Raw genomic sequence first — 18,061 nt, 5'->3', positions numbered from 1 at the left:
AAAGACATGCATGGTAGGTTGATTGGCATCTCTGGAAAAATTGTGTGAGTGAATGAGAGTGAGTGTGTGTGCCCTGCAATGGGTTGGCACTCCGTCCAGGGTGTATCCTGCCTTGATGCCCAATGACGCCTGAGATAGGCACAGGCTCCCCGTGACCCGGGAATAGTTTGGATAAGCGGTAGAAGATGAATGAATGAATGTAATATATGCATTTATGTGAAGCTGCTTCTTGAAAATGTTGACACAACCAAAGGAAATCAGCAAAATACACACAACCAAAGGGACTGAACAAAGTGGACGAAGGGTGTGGACATGTATGGATTTTACACCTCAGAGATTCAGAGTAAATGACTAAATTAGCAACTTTTTGACTAAGTTAGCAACTCTGGCTGCTAACTATTCATCTATTATCAATTAAATGACTGAAACTAGCCACTGTGTGTGTGTGTGTAGAAGCAGAGGTCATTAGGCATGAAGGTGTGTGGTATCACATTACTGATCATGCTTCACACACACACACACACACACACACACACACACACACACACACACCGAAACAGAGACAAGGTGGAAAAACCTGCTGTACTTGTTCACCTGTTCATGCATAACCTGAGAAGGTGTGACAGAGAGGTGGGGCATCAAGTGAGTGTTCTAGAGAGAGACAGACAGAGAGAAAGAGAGAGAGAGAGAAAGCGAGAGAGAGAGAGAGAGAGAGAGAGAGAGAGAGAGAGATCTATACTATTTGAAGAATATTCTAAGAAGGAATCAAAACACGGTATGGTTTTTAACTTATGTGTATGTTTATGTATAAGAGTGTCTGATTACTTCTGCTATCTGAAATATTTTTAGTGTTTTTTAGATTGTGTGTCTAAGTGTGTATAACAACAACTGTGTGTGTGGGTGTGTGGGTGTGTGTGTGTGCACAAGACAAAGAGTGAGAAAGTGTATAGAATGTTCTTATTAAGTCACTCCAAGATTTTGTGCCATATTGAATGGAGTAAAAGTTACTGTGGGTTTAAGTACATTTCAGTCTCAGAGTGTGTGTGAGTGCGTGTGTGTGATTGGTTTAGGTGTTGGTCTGAAAAACTTAATAGTGTGAAACAGTGATAAATAATGACTGTTATATGTTATACACACATACACACCCACAGTGTTCAGGGTATTTTCTACATTTGCTAAAGACACACTATACGAACTAGCTTTTTCCACCGAGAGAGTGAAACATAGAGAAGACCAGTAGGTGTGTTACTCATCTATATCTATTCTGCACTTTGCGTTACATACACACACACACACACACACACACACACACACACACACACACACACACACACCTAAGTTCACCATGAAATTCTAGTTATTACTACTTAAAACTGCTCCATAAATATTGCCACCTTTTATGCTTTTTTGAATTATCATAATTTTTGAAACTTCTGTACACCACTCAAAGCTCTAGATTACTCAGGATCCTCACAGTGTTGTCCTTTTCTCAATGAAGGTCCAAAATCTTCATGACACGGAACACAACTAGAGCTGGTACAATCTCTGGATGCTTTGGGATGGGTAGATAAATAGAGAATCAGTGGAGAGGAATTAGCATAGCTGCTGTTCATAATATTAGCTAAGCACTAGATGATAATGTGCATTTAACCAGATGTACTAGAGGACAAGATTATGGGATGTATTATGTGTATGCCTGACTAAAGGAATATGTCAACATTTAAATTGGGAAAGTGTGTCTGAGCCCCGAACACTATCAGGAAGACTGTTCCAAAGTTTGGGAGCTAAATAAGAAAATGCTCTACCACCTTTAGTAGACAGATATTCTGGGAACTACAAGAAGTCCTGAGTTTTGTGATCTCAGAGAGCGTGAAGGATTGTAACGTGTTAGAAGACTAGTTAGATACATGGGAGCTAAACCATTAAGAGCCTTGTATGTAAGTAGCAGCAATTTGTAATCAATTCTAAACTTAACAGGTAGCCAGTGTAGAGATGATAAAATTGGGGTTATATGGTCATACTTCATACTTTCTTGTCCTAGTGAGAACTCTGGCAGCTGCATTTTGGACTAACTGTAGCTTATTTATTAAAGATGCAGGACAACCACCTAGTAATGCACTACAATAGTCCAGTCTAGAGGTCATGAAAGCATGAACTAGCTTCTCAGCATCAGATACAGACAGGATGTTTCTTAGCTTGGCAATATTTCTAAGGTGGAAGAAGGCTGTGTTTGTAATATATTTGGATATGTTATTAAAGACAAGTTAAAGGCATATAACACCAAAGTCTTTCACCATTGAGCTAGTAAAATATTCACTATATTCACAAAATTCAATTCTTAAATATTCAAGATTCTGCACTATTTTTAAGTCCATAATTAGATGTAGGCTACATGTATGATATTAAACATGTTAACTGATTTGTACAAAAGGTCAGATTTTTCTTATGTCTGTACTATTGAAACATGTAATCAGATGGCATACTGAAGGTATTTAGTATTTACATACAAATACTAAGAATTCAGAAGGTATGTAAAATACGCATTTTCACTATTGTCCTTAGACCTTTGGACCCCATTATATATTTTGTGTGATTGTGTATTAAAAATGTTTTTCTATCAGTTCTTCAATTACAGATGGAAGGATCTCAGATTCCGAGACCACCTAATCCACAGGCTCCGTACAATCTCCCCCCGAACCACACATACACTAATAACATCAAAGGTCAGAACCTCTCACTGTCTCTTTGCTTGTCTCACTCTTTTCCTGTTTCTTTTTCCCATTCCCATTCTTGGAATTTATAATATAATTGTGAGTCATACATGAGCTGGAGTTTGCAGCCCAATCAGTAACCTTTACAGTTGTGATAAATTATACAGGCATCTTATTGTATAAGGGTGTGTTGGATTATACAGGTGTGCTCTGTAATACAGGTGTGATATTTTATACAGGTGTGATATTTTAGACACGCGTTTTTAAGTTTAAACAGGTGTTTGATTTGCTGTGATATACAGGACAGGTTTACTAGGTAATACTGTTGTTCATTTATATAGGTTTTCTGCATTATATGTAATTAATTTATAACACTACAATTATCTATCTATTATCTGTCTATCTGTCTGTTGTGTTACACGTTATAGTACTAGATTATACAGATAGTTTAGGTGAAACGTGTACTAGAGTAATAGAACTTGTTTGCACGCTAGCTGTACTATACAAATATTTTATATACAGTAGGTCAGCTTTGTTATTCAGGTGTACTGAGCAATACATTTGAGCTAGGTTTTAAACACTTACTAGGTTATAAACTCAGCTAGGTTTTTTAAATGAACTAGGCTGTAGTTATGCTATAAAGGTGTGTTAGTATGTTCGGGTGTGCTGGTTCTTTCCTTGGTGCCTTATGAATGCATTTTGATGCTTTTTGCTGTCTTCACTGTCTGTAGTTTATTTACCAAGGTGGGATCAGGCTGTGGTGGGGTGATTAACAAACCACAGTGTTTAAAGCATGGGAGTACACTAAATGAAACTGTATTGAATTAAATTAAACTACATTTTGTTCTTGATGTATACAAAAATCTCATTGTGCCCAGTGCCCTGTATTATAGACACACAATGGCTGTTTGTCCACAAACCAGCAGCTTTGTATTGTGACTTGCACTATAACCTAACCAAATGCCATGTACAAGATGTAAAGACAACCAGCAGAATGTCCAATAACACCAGACCTAGAGCAACCAAAGATAGTCTTCTGTGGAGGCATCAGACCAAAAGCACAGAGATTTTCTCAAAAGTTAAACATTTTTTAAATTTTAAAATCAGTTTTTAAAGCCTGAACTTAAATCTCTCTCTCTCTCTCTCTCTCTCTCTCTCTCTCTCTCTGTAGCTAGTGGAGTGCTAAACGGTCAGCCTGATAAGGCACTCCTGAGGGCACAGCAGGAGGTGGTGAGTTGAGTTTTATTATGTGTGTGTGTTTATGCAGTTTGAATTTCTCCACTGTTATGCCTGGTTACTCACACCTTTAGCTCACACATTAATCTTGTTAGAACTCACCATGACTCACTCTCCCTCTCCCAGCCTTACTTTTTCACTCTGTCTTTCTTTATGTCTGGTTATATCTAGGACATGCTAAATCACTGTTTTGAGGAGATTGAATTGTTTATGGTGAAACTTCAGCAGGCAGCTGAAGCTCAGATCATCCTGGAACAGAGAAACAATAAAAAGAAAAAGACCAGAAAGAAGGAGGGTAAGAGAGAAATAGATACAGAGAGAGAGAGAGAGAGAGAGAGAGAGCATGAGAGAGCAAGCAAGAGGAAGAGTGATCAGACTGATTGGTTGTATGTATTTGTGTCTGTGTTTTTGCATGTGTGTGTGTGTGTGTGTGTGTGTGTGTGTGTGTGTGTGTGTGTGTGTGTGTGTGTAGATGACCTGCTCAGTGTGAAAGCTAAAATTCCTCCTGAAGCCGAGTTCATCCAGATCTTTCAGAAATTCAAATACAGTTTCTGTCTTCTGGTAAACAGACACACACACTTTTCATTGCTAAGAATGATGGTTGACAGGTGGAGATATTGATGGACATGTTTTTGAATCTCAGGCAAGGTTAAAATCAGCCATTGCTAACCCCACATCAGATGAACTCCTACACCACATCTTCAAGCCACTGGACATGGTGAGTGTGTGTTCTTCTCCTTGTGCAAACAGTAACTCTATTGTTACAGCTCAACTGCATTGTGTTCATTTCTACATTTAACAAAAGCATTTTGACTGATGAGATTTTAAATATTCTGTGAGTGTGTGAGAGATTAATAGGGGCATTACTTTTCTTTTTTTTCACTATACTACCGGTGTTCCCCAAAAAAGCAATGTCTGTTATGACAAATGCTATGGTTGGCCTTTTTCTTGGTTTGACATATATCCCATATACCTTTTACTTCTTTAAAATAAACTGTCTTTCTTTTAAAAGACATTTGTACAATCTACCCTGTCTCGCTAGAAGATTCTAGAGATTTAAGCACTTATGTACGTCGCTCTGGATAAGGGCGTCTGCCAAATGCTGTAAATGTAAATGTAGAAACTTTGTCTGTTAACTTATGTACCCTGCTCTTCATCTGCAAATGTTTAGATTGTGAGAACTACAGGAAGTCCAGCATTAGCAGCATCAGTGAGAAGTCCTGGGTTGACAGTGGGTGCAGTGACACTACTCAAAGAGAACCTAACACTGCAAGAACATACACTCTGGAACTCCCTGGGAAGCTACTGGACACAATCAGGGTACACACACTATGTGGATAATGCAAATACAATGTATATTGGCACCAGTCCAACCACACACACATGTGCTTCTTAAACACATTATTCCAGACTTATTTCCTTTGCTCTTATATTAAGCTCAACTCTTCTGTGAAGGCTTTCCACTAGATGTTGGATGTTGGCTGTGGGGATTTGTGTTCATTCAGCTCCAAAAGTATTTTTGAGATCAGACACTGATGTTGGGTTGGGAGGTCGGGGGTGCAGTCAATGTTCCAGTTCATCCCAAAGGCCTTCATAGACTTGTACACAGAACATAAAGACATTTTGTGATTAAAAGTTAGTGGAAAAGGTTTGAGAAAAGTACATAATCAGGTGTCTGCAAACTTTTGCCTTTATAGTGTACATTTTCATACATGTATGAATGTTCATACACATTTATTACCCACTCAATGTGTATGTGTGTTTCTCAGGTCAGCATTAGGTTTTTCTGGATCTTCGTACACTCCTTTGTTTCTGAATGGTTGGAAACCACCTGGGGCAGAGCTTGAGGGCTGGATCGATCCCATCCAAGCAGAACACAACAAAGATGAAGAGGAAGAAAAGGTAGTGGTAATCATAAGAACCACATGTTAAACCCTGCAGTGTGTACAACTTCACAGGTTTATGTTCCTATATTCCTAGAATGAAAAGAATGAAATTATTTGATGAAAATAACTTAAAATTCAAAGTATATAACCTGAATATCCACATCTCGACATCTAATCAAGTTTTAAAAATATTTTATTATGTATTTAATAAACAGTGTGTGTGCTGCGGTTATGGGGTGGTGGATAATCAACCACTCCAAAGTTATACAACATAACTATATATATTTATATAACAGCACAGCCCCAAGTGTCAGCGGTGCAGGGATAAAAACAGACCCAAATGCAGGATAGCATAAAAATAAACTGATTTATTAACTAAAAACACAAAACAGGAACAAAGACGTGACAAGAGACGTAACAAAAGAAGTGACAAATAACGAGGATTCCGCGCCGCCATAAGTAACGCAGCACGGCTAAATACACATGACAATTAACACATAAGGAACAGGTGTGCAGAGGCGGGGAGGAATAGACAAGGGCGGGGCAGACACGTAAACACCGAACATAAAAAAAAAAAACACATGGCCAAAGTCCGGGCTGAGTCCTGCCACCGAAGTGATTTATTAATCTTAAATCATTATAATTTGATAATGATGGCACTCCATACTTTGTAGTTACATTTAACTTTGTTGGAAGCTTTTCTTGTGAAAACGTAAGTTTCTGTTCTCACTTCCAATAAACAGCTATATTCATGCTTAATCTCTGCACAATACCCTATTAATTATCATGATGCATGTTCTATGAACCTGTCTGACCTGTCTTTTCCTTATTTTATCATTGTTTTCTTTTGTGTTAACCACCACATTCTCCACTGATTGTTTTTACCATCTGCATGTTCTACCTAGGATGAGATAAATATTTGAACACAACTCTGATACTCTGCTACTGTGCTTATCGTTGCTTATTTTCATTATGCTTGTATATGTGTGTGTGTGTGTGTGTGTGTGCGTGCACGTGTGTGTGTTTTACAGAGTTCTGTCCAGCCTCCTGCTCTTCTGATTCCTGATCAGAACATGCACACAGAAGTGTGAGTTTAATAAACACTATAGATAAACCTCAACCTCACCCCGTGTTGTTATAGAAAGGTCATTTTATAAAGCCCTCAGTGAGGTTCTAATATAGCTCTAGAGTCCTGATGAGTCAATGATCCTGATTGCCCTGAGTCAATAATGTGGCAACAGAATTCAGTGCATGGCAAAAAGAGGTGTCATGCAGCTAAACAGGGAAACTGTTTGCTAAACTGCAGCTCTTAACACTTCAGTTTTCAGATTCTTATTTTGGGTCTTTTGATTCCAACTTTAGACTAAATTCTAGCATTATTGAACAATAGGTATTGTTCTAAACAGCTTTACAGAAGTCAGCATTTTTACACTAACATTCAGTCACTCATACATTCCTTATATTGGTGGTTCTACCATTTTAATGTATGCAGCATGTATCATAGGGTTATGATACAATACCTTAACCATAACCCTGAACACTAACTGGAATTCAGTCAGGACCATTTGTCAAATGAGGATTTATCATCTGATATGCATACAGTTAGTGTTGGCGGTATGGTTCTGTTCTGGGCAAAAATCCATGCGCCCGTCAACTAGAAAATAAAATAGACACCCTGTATAACAGCAGAACCATTAATCATGCATATTATTAAATATGCTCACTTACATGTTCTGAAAAATAAATAAATTAATTAATAAATAGAGAGAGAGAGAGGGAGAGAGAGAGGGTTAGGGTTAGGGTTAGGGAATACGTAATGAAGATTCACACAAACGACGGGTTCCGGCTCGGTGGAGTCGGGGTTGGAGGACAGAGTTTAAAATCGCAGCAGCAGCGATGCTCTAGAAAGCGGCTCAATGAATGGGAATTTAAAGGGTCGGATAATATGGATGTCGTAACCGGATTGGTGCGCGTCATAAACAGCTGACTACCAGCTGATGCATGCTTGACGACGTGGCCTGCCTGAACTAATGCAATGCTTGATTACTATTCAATAACTAAGGGCCATTAGAAGAGAAATATCTGTCACCTACTCTAGCCTTCATTAATCTAGGTGCCAACGAAGAACCTGCATCTTCTGGTCAAGGTAAGTGGGGTGTATCATTAAAAGATTAAAATTTTGCTCAGGTACTTCATAAATCAAGTTGTATTAGATAATCTTCAGGATCTCTTGTTTGCACTATTATAAACTGTTGTAGAAAGGACATTATTTACATTTACACTATTTACTGTAGAGTGTCACACAAATGAGGATGAGGTTCCCTTCTGCGTCTGGTTCCTCTCAAGGTTTCTTCCTCATATAATCTCAGGGAGTTTTCCTTGCCGCCGTCACCTCCGGCTTGCTCATTAGGAATAGATATATAGCATTTTTTAAATTTTAAATTAATATTTTTAAATTAATTTTAAACTTTATTTGTATTTATTTATTTTAATTCTTATTTTTTATTCTCCTTAATATATTTATTTATTTATTTATTTATTTATTCCCCTTCTGTTTCTGTACTTCTGTAAAGCTGCTTTGAGACAAAGTATTTACAAATAAATTGAATTTCAATTTGAATTTAATCATTGTGAATTTTGAATCCAGAGTAATTCTATCCAGAGTAACTAATCAAAAAGCTTACTTCTACCTAACTGTGTTTCAAACAAATATAGTTCTGTTTTGTTGGAATTAAGTTAAGATGAAGTTACTCAGTATCCAGTGTTTAAATGTCGTTTACACATTCAGCAGTGTTATTAAGCTGATATCTGGCTTTGCTGATACATATGTGTCACCACCATTACAATAAAATCGAATACCTTGTTTATGAATAATTGTACCCTGAGGTAGCATATATAAATAATAATGCTGTGGGTAGTAAATCATTCACTACCATTATGAGTGCATTTTATTATGTTCTGATTTACCCTAATTAATCTCATTAGATTATGCTTTATGGCTTATATACACATTATATTTGGATTATAATTATAAGAAATCATGGACTTTAACGAGAACAAACCTTGAAATTCACATAGAAATTCAATTAGAATTTAACAATGAATAACAGCAGTGTGTGTAGTCCTTAGTGTGGTTCTGTAATACTCAGTTTATCTTTTTATTTATCATTGTGTATGTATACTGTATACTTTAGATATGTGACATTTTCTATGTTTCCTCACAGTGATGGTGCACCACAAAAGGAGAGACTGTACAGATGTAGCTATGACTTTGTGGCTCGGAACAGCAGTGAGCTCTCAGTCCTACAGGGAGATACACTGGAGGTGTGGGTCTAGCAATCCATGTGTCTGATTGCTGATATCCTCATCTAACTGTCAATTCACCTGCCTGTCTTTCCACAAGGAATACCTGTCCTTTAAATTGTCCGTCCTTTAACTAATTGTAAATACTTACCTATCACATTCACTCTGTCTGTCTGTTTCTCTCTCTCTCCCTTGCTCGTTTAGGTCATTGAGTCATCCAAGCGATGGTGGAAGTGTCGTAACAGGTTTAATGAAGTTGGTTTTGTCCCTTTTAACATTCTGGAGCCTGTTTCTCACATAGAGAGTCTGGAGCCCAAAAGACCACCCAAGGTACTCTCTCTCTGTCTCTCTCTCTCTCTCTCTCTCACACACACACACACACACACACACACACATACATTATATATATATATATATATATACAGTGGGTACAGAAAGTATTCAGACCCCTTTAAATTTTTCACTCTTGTTTCATTGCAGCCATTTGCTAAAATCAAGTTTGTTATTTCTCATTAATGTACTCAGCAACCCGTCTTGACAGAAAAAAACAGACATGTAGAAATTTTTGCAAATTTATTAAAAAAGAAAAACTGAAATATCACATAAGTATTCAGACCTTTTGCTGTGACACTCGTATTTAACTCACATGCTGTCCATTTTTTCTGATCCTGCTTGAGATGGTTCTACTCCTTCATTGGAGTCCAGCTGTGTTTAATTAAACTGATTGGACTTGATTAGGAAAGGCACACAGCTGTCTATATAAGACCTTACAGCTCACAGTGCATGTCAGAGCAAATGAGAATCATGTGGTCGAAGGAACTGGCCAAGGAGCTCAGAGACAGAATTGTGGCAAGGCATAGATCTGGCCAAGGTTACAAAAGAATTTCTGCAGCACTCAAGGTTCCTAAGAGCACAGTGGCCTCCATAATCCTTAAATGGAATACGTTTGGGACGACCAGAACTCTTCCTAGACCTGGCCGTCCAGCCAAACTGAGCAATCGTGGGAGAAGAGCCTTGGTGAGAGGTAAAGAAGAACCCAATGATCACTGTGGCTGAGCTCCAGAGATGCAGTAGGGAGATGGGAGAAAGTTCCAGAAAGTGAACTATCACTGCAGCCCTTCACCAGTCGGGGCGCTATGGCAGAGTGGCCCGACGGACGCCTCTCCTCAGTGCAAGACATATGAAAGCCCGCATAGAGTTTGCCAAAAAAACACATGAAGGACTCCCAGACTATGAGAAATAAGATCCTCTTATTTATAAGATACTTTTTGCCGTTAATTCTAAGCAGTACGTGTGGAGAAAACACCTCCGAAGCATGATGATGCCACCACCATGTTTCACTGTTGTTTTCTCCACACGTTCTGCTTAGAATTAACGGCAAAAAGTTCAGTCTTGGTCTCATCTTTTTGCCGTTGGTGGCATCATCATGCTATGGGGGTGTTTTTCAGCTGCAGGGACAGGACAACTGGTTTCATTCTCTGGAGAGACCTGAAAATAGCTGTCCACCAACGTTCACCATCCAACCTGACAGAACTGGAAAGGATCTGCAAGGAAGAATTTCAGAGGATCCCCAAATCCAGGTGTGAAAAACTTGTTGCATCATTCTCAAGAAGACTCATGGCTGTACTAGCTCAAAAGGGTGCTTCTACTCAATACTGAGCAAAAGGTCTGAATACTTATGACCATGGGATATTTCAGTTTTTCTTTTTTAATAAATTTCTACTTGTCTGTTTTTTTCTGTCAAGATGGGGTGCTGAGTACATTAATGAGAATAACATGAACTTTTTTGATTTTAGCAAATGGCTGCAATGAAACAGAGTGAAAAATTTAAAGGGGTCTGAATACTTTCCGTACCCACTGTATACACACACACACACACACACACACACACATATATATATATATATATATATATATATATATATATATATATATATATATATATATATATATACACAGTATCTGACATATACATACAGTATCTGACAGAAGTGAGTACACCCCTCACATTTTTGTAAATATTTTATCTTTCAGTGACAACACTGAACAAATGACTTCAGTCTCACTCACGTTACCTTTATTTTGCTACTAGAATTATTTAAATACACCCTGAAAAATCTCAGATATTACAGAAGATGCCAACATGTGCCATCATGGCACACAGGAGATTCCACCTTGACATCCTTCTAAAAAACAATCTATAATATCTCTGTTACACAATTGATAATTCAGTCTTAAAAAACAGTTAAAGGCAGGGTGCAAGAGCTCTGAAAGCGAATGTTGACATTTGAAATCACCTAAACAAACACGTCTCTAACCCAAATGGGTGTCACCCCTGTTTTGATAGCTCCGCCCCACACATACATACGCAACCCAGGCAACTATTATGGCGGAACCTGCTGGGGAAGCTGGCCGAGGTAATATTTTTATCAATAAATGAACACAATGAGTAATACTATGGTAATACAAATGTGTTTCTGTAGTACTGTGTTGTACCGTGAAAGGTTTAGCTCCGTTTCATGCGAAAGACAATGTTCAACACCTCGAACCTGAGGCAGAGGTAATGGCAGGTATCTGCCATGTCAATGTTTCAATCACTTTTAGCTAATGGCATACATGTGCACTGAACCCTCTCTCCGCTGCATATTGACAAGACACACCCCTTTCTGCTAATTGGCTACACGTTTGTTTTGTTTGTCGGCCCGACTCAGTTTTCTGAAGCATTATTAAAACATTAAGCACCCCGCCTTTAATGTTATTCTCTCTGGAACTGTGAAAATTGTCTCATTTGGAATTATTATTATTTTTTTGATGTGTTTCAGCTTCTCAAACTCTTGCCCTTATGCAGAGCAACATACAAAACTGCTTTGAAGCCTCTATCAATAAAGACACTGATAATCTCATATTGATAAAGCTCTAGCATTAGATGTGAATGTACATTTGACACAGTAGAATGGCAAGATGCAGGTTGACTCTGTCTGTCTGTCTTTCTCATAGGGTCCAGCACTACCTCCAATGCAGAAGACAAGCACTCTACCTCTGCCCTCTTCCCTTGGCATGACCTCTGCCCTCAACAGCTCACGACCACACAGCATTGCCCTTCCACCTCAACATCTGCCTGAGGACACAGAGAAAGGCACAAATACAATATATTCTTAAATATATACACAATGCAAAAACCAACCCAATACTGAATGTGTCTCTCTGATGCATTTAGTGATGCAGGTTAATGATGAACTCCTGCAGAGACTGACCAGTGGAAAAGCAGGCCTGTCTCGTCCATTGGTCATCCATCGCTCTGCTGATACCTCACTTCCTCTGGACTATAAATCTCCTCCTGCAGAGGTTGAGGCCTGGCTACATGGGAAAGGCTTCAGTGAGCCGTAAGTTTAAAAAAACAGAACACACACAAGCACACACATTATATATTGATATATATTATTATTATTATTATTTCATAAATCAGCCTTAAATTAGGTTAGTACATTTGCCTCACACCTCCACAACTAAGGTGACCACAAAACAGAAGCTATTACGTGACAAACTGCTTTAACCTGTTAACAGATAACATTAAACACATCTTTATTAACTGAATGGACTTGTATGATTAAATTGTCAACTTATACTGAATTGGCCAAGGATTGATCTCAGTCTCAAAGACGGAACCTTCAGGTTCCTACATATTTTTTTCCATTTATTAATCGGCTCATTTGTGTGAAGCGGCCAGTTTGTGTGTCTAGGTTCTGAGTCTTTCAACTAGGACAGTATTGTGGTACCAGGGAAGGAGAATAATATACAGTCAGGAGACACACAGTAACATCTACATCTACAGCATTTGGCAGACGCCCTTATCCAGAGCGACGTACATAAGTGCTTAAATCTCTAACATTGAATACATTAATGCTGGCTCACTAAGTTACATACTTAAGATACCATGAGTTTAAAACATTTGTTGCAATGAAAAAGTGTCAAAGGTTTTTTTTTAAATGCAAAAGATAAGGAAAGAAGTGCTAGTTGAAGTGCTTCCTGAATAAGTAGGTCTTCAACCGCCGCTTGAAAATAGCCAGTGACTCAGCTTTCTGGACCTCTAGGGGAAATTCATTCCACCACCTTGGTGCCAGAACAGAGAAGCATCTTGTAGTATACTTGCCTCTTACCTTGAGAGGTGGTGGAACCAGTCGAGCAGTGCTGGTAGATCAGAGGGTGCGGGGTGCAGTGCGAGGAGTGATCAGGGCTTTGAGGTAAGAGGGAGCTGGTCCATTTTTGGCTTTGTAGGCCAGCATCAGTGTTTTGAATCGGATGCGTGCAGCTACCGGAAGCCAGTGGAGAGATCGCAGCAGCGGGGTGGTATGAGAGAACTTTGGCAGGTTGAAAACAAGCCAGGCAGCTGCATTTTGGATCATTTGCAGAGGACGGATTGCGTTCATAGGTAGACCTGCCAGCAGTGCATTGCAGTAATCCAGTCTAGAAATGACAAGAGACTGAACAAGTACCTGAGCAGCCTGTGTGGACAAAAATGGCCGAATCCTTCTAATGTTGTAGAGAAGAAACCGACATGAGCGAGTCACATTAGCAACATGAGAGGAAAAGGACAGTTGATTGTCCATGGTTACCCCAAAGTTGTGAGCTGTGACTGAAGGGGAGATCAGATCGTTGTGCAAGGATATAGCAAGGTCATGACCTGGGGATGAATCACCTGGGATGAACAGCAGTTCAGTTTTGCTTGGATTGAGCTTTAACTGATGCTGAGATCCGGTCAGAAGCTGTGGTATCTGAGGGTGGGAAAGAGAAGATAAGTTGTGTATCATCAGCATAGCAGTGGTAAGAGAACCCATGTGAGGAAATAACTTCACCAAGAGAGTGAGTATACAGGAGAAAAGAAGAGGACCAAGTACTGAGTCTTGTGGGATGCCAGTGGAGAGTCTGCGTGAAGCAGATGTCACTCCCCTCCATGTTACCTGATATGAGCGTCCTTCCAGGTAGGAAGCAAACCATTCCCAAGCTGATCCGCAAATCCCAAGACTCCTGAGGGTGGACAAGAGAGTCTTGTGGTTGACCGTATCAAACGCTGCTGAAAGGTCAAGGAGGATAAGGACAGATGACAGTTTGGCTGATCTAGCAGCATGTAGTTTCTCAGAGACATCCAAAAGGGCTGTCTCTGTGGAATGAGCTGCTTTAAAGCCAGACTGGTTGGGGTCATGGAGGTTGTTCTGTGCGAGATAGACAGACAGTTGATTATAGACAATGTGTTCAAGACTTTTTTAAAGAAACGAGAGAAGTGATACCGGTCTGTAGTTACTGATGTCTGATGGATCCAGAGCAGGTTTCTTTAGGATGGGAATAACCCTTGCTCTCTTGAAAGTAGTTGGTACCTGACCAGATGCTATGGATCTATTGATGATAGTGGAAATGAAGGGCAGAAGGTCTTGCAAGATGGTCTGGAGCATAGTGGAAGGGAGTGGATCCAATGGGCAGGTGGTAGGATTGCAAGACTGGATGAGTTGTAAAATCTCTTCTGCTGCTACAGTTGAGAAATGCGACAACAAAGGTGTAGGGGAATCTGTACTCTGAGATGTAAGTGCAGTCAGGGCTGAAGTGAAGGTCCGGCAGATTTCCTCAATCTTCTCCTGGTAGAAAGAAGCAAAGTCTTCTGCAGTCAGGGAGGATGAAGAAGGTGGAGCTGGGGGGTTGAGCAGAGAAGAGATGATGTTGTGGAATTTACGAGGGTCATGTGAGGAAGCTTCAAGCTTTTCCTTGTAGAAGGAAGTCTTGGCAGAAGTCACATCTGAGGAGAACTTGGCAAGAAGTGTTCGGTACGAATCAAGATCTGCATCAAGTTGTGATTTCTTCCACTTTCTCTCTGATGATCTTAGCTCTCTTTGATTGTTGCGCAGCACATCTGAAAGCCAAGGAGCAGAACGAGAAGTTTTCTTGGGTTTAGTGAACATAAGTGAAAAAGTTTAGTGAAAAAGACTCAGGATCAGGAAGGGAAGAAAGAGTGCCAGAAGCTACAGAAGAAGGGGAGACAGAGTGAAGGTTCCGGCGAGTAAGAGTGAGGGGGTGAGAAGTAGTTTTAGGTAGGATAGGTAGAGTGATGGTGAAGGATACCAGGTGATGATCAGAGATGTGTAGTGGGGTAGCAGTCACATCTGTAGCTGGAGAAGGACTGGTGAAATCCAGGTCCAGGACATTGCCTCCTTTGTGTGTGGGTATGTAGCTGTTGAGTGTGAGGGTGAATGAGTTGAGAATAGACAGGAGGGAAGAAGAATGTAGCTTGTCAGAGGGGAGGTTGAAGTCACCAAGCACTGTCAGGGGGGAGCTATCGGAAGGGAAAGCACTAAGCAGTGTGTCCATTTCTTCCAGGAAGTCACCTAGGGGACCAGGAGGGCGGTAAACAACAATGATAACAAGGTTGATTGGAGAGGTAACTGAAATGGCATGGAATTCAAAAGAAGAGATGGTTAAATGAGACAAGAGGAGAGGTGTAAAGCACCATCTCTTTGACAGCAATAAACCTGTACCACCACCCCTGCCTGTTTCTCGTGGTGAGTGAGAGAAAGCATAGGCAGAGGATAAAGCAGCTGGTGTAGCAGTGTTCTGTGGGGATATCCAGGTCTCTGTTAGCGCAAGAAAATCAAAGGAGTAATGGGAAGTTAAAGCAGAGATAAAATCAGCTTTTTTTCACAGCAGACTGGCAATTCCAGAGCCCACCTACCACCACTGTTTGAGACTTACACAACAGAGGAGGGTAGATGAGGTTGTTGGGATTGTGACCTCTGCTCTGTGGATGAGAGCGTCTGCGAGAGTAGTAATTGAGTACAGAGATGGGTTTAAGGCACATATTTGCAGTCAAACAAGAGTGAGAATTAAGGTATGGTAGAATATATCAAAACAGTACTAGACACTAATGTTACACTGTGAGAGAGAGATACTTACAAACCGCTACAGAACCTTCAATTTAAATGAGTAAGCCCTGCCCACAATTCACACCTTAAGGTAGACTGAAACTACTCCTGATTAATCAGCTGAGAGAACAACAAAGACCAACACTATAAAATCAACAATGGAATAGAATAAAACACAATTCAAATCATACTACTCTAGAACAAAGTGAGCTAAACAGATAGTATACAAAAGTCAGGAACCTACTTTACCAGAAGACAGTATAATCAAATGTAGAGAGTTAAAGCACACAGAAAGTAAAGTAACAGAACCCCTCAGCACGCTGCCCTACAGATCTTAGGCCAGGGGAAGAAACCTAAGGGGGAAGGGGTGCTACATTGAAGACTCCCATGAACCCAAGGAGCAATAAGGCTTTTGTTTATAAAATATCCCCATCTTTGTTCAGCATGATGAGTAACATTAAATCCATTATTAAAGAATGGTATACTGCAACTCTGCTAGAGTAGACCATCCATTAAATACTGAAATAGTCAGCTCAGATGGAAGAAGCTGTTAACAGATTTCCCCAGCCGAGCCACTCTGAACTGGACTTTATCGGCCAACGATGAGGAAAGAATTTAAATAAAAAGGTTCACCTGTCTAATGATGCTAATTTAAACCCATCCCTGTTTATCACATTGAGAATACTATCCTTACAGTGAAATAGAACCCTAACTGTTCTTATTGGTGTCACTATAATTTGCTTTAATTTTCATGGTCTTTGCACTTCTTCACTATAGTGGCCTGTGTGAATCATCCAGAATGATTATTATGTTGTAATTCTTTCGGCTGCTTGCAGAGGATCATTCAGGTCACATGTTTGAGTTTTTGGGCAAAGGTTTACGATGATGCCCTTCCTGACGCAACCGTCCTATTTTAGCCGGGCACAGAGAGTTAACTCCGCAGAGAGCGTGGGATCTTGCCGCGAAACGATGATTTTCTTCTATAAAATTGATAAATGATTACTAGCTTATTCATAAGTTATTTAATCTGTGTGTGTGTGTGTGTGTGTGTGTGTGTGTAGGACTGTACAGTGTCTTCGTGTATTAACAGGAGCTCAGCTCTTCTCTCTGAATAAAGAGGAGCTTCGTGCTGTGATTCCTGAAGAAGGATCTAGAGTGTACAGCCAAGTTGCCGTACAGAAATCACTGCTGGAGGTACACAAACAGACACACATACACACAAACACACACCAATGTTATTTATAAATGATGAGTGTTTTTTTTCTCAGGATGTCAGGAAGGCAACAGAGCTGGAGACAGTAATGGAGAAACAGAAGATGAAAGTGGACTTTACAGCTGAGAGTGGAACTCTATAACATGTGTCATACTCCAACGTACCAAAACCTCCTGCACCCCCTCATTAAAACCGCAGATGCAATTTATATATATACAGTGGTGTACATGGTGTGGCTTAACTAAAAAAAAACTTGCATTTATTTAATGCGTTTATACAGGCACACACACACAGTCTGTATATCTCATAACAAACTGCTCCTCACATGCATACACAAATCCTATACCATTATACGGTATAATTGTCTAAAGTATATGAGTCTAAATGTAAATGTTTCATGTAAAATTTATGACTGCACATTATTAAATTATAATAATTTCTGTGAATTTCTGTTATTTTAAATAACTCAATTTGGAGTTCTTTGTTATATTAAATAATGATCTGTAGACTCCAACACTTTGTTCATGAGAATATTGGGGGAAAAAACACTAGGTAATTCTTTCCCTTTTATTTTCAATTGTCAAGTTTGTATAAGTCTGTGCCCATTATAGCCCCAGATTTTTGTCTTCTGCTAACATTCATTCATTCATCTTCTACCGCTTATCCGAACTACCTCGGGTCACGGGGAGCCTGTGCCTATCTCAGGCGTCATTGGGCATCAAGGCAGGATACAACAGATACACCCTGGACGGAGTGCCAACCCATCGCAGGGCACACACCCACACTCTCATTCACTCACGCACTCAC

General features: G+C 39.7%; 1 protein-coding gene across 1 annotated transcript; it reads left to right on the top strand.

Annotated features, from left to right (window-relative positions):
- The first annotated feature begins 641 nt into the window (after positions 1-641).
- eps8l1b (eps8 like 1b) lies at positions 642-17,700 on the top strand. Its single transcript, XM_060869417.1, has 15 exons — positions 642-775; positions 2,622-2,723; positions 3,883-3,941; positions 4,119-4,242; positions 4,420-4,508; positions 4,591-4,665; positions 5,119-5,267; positions 5,717-5,849; positions 6,865-6,920; positions 9,058-9,157; positions 9,341-9,466; positions 12,134-12,272; positions 12,354-12,519; positions 17,103-17,235; positions 17,310-17,700. The coding sequence occupies exons 2-15, from the start codon at positions 2,636-2,638 to the stop codon at positions 17,394-17,396; spliced, it is 1,524 nt and encodes a 507-aa protein (XP_060725400.1). The 5' UTR covers positions 642-775; positions 2,622-2,635; the 3' UTR covers positions 17,397-17,700.
- Positions 17,701-18,061: the final 361 nt, after the last annotated feature.

This window comes from Tachysurus vachellii, chromosome 5 (assembly GCF_030014155.1).
Source record: "Tachysurus vachellii isolate PV-2020 chromosome 5, HZAU_Pvac_v1, whole genome shotgun sequence".
Taxonomy (NCBI): domain Eukaryota; kingdom Metazoa; phylum Chordata; class Actinopteri; order Siluriformes; family Bagridae; genus Tachysurus; species Tachysurus vachellii.
This window is presented reverse-complemented; position numbering and strand designations above follow the sequence as displayed.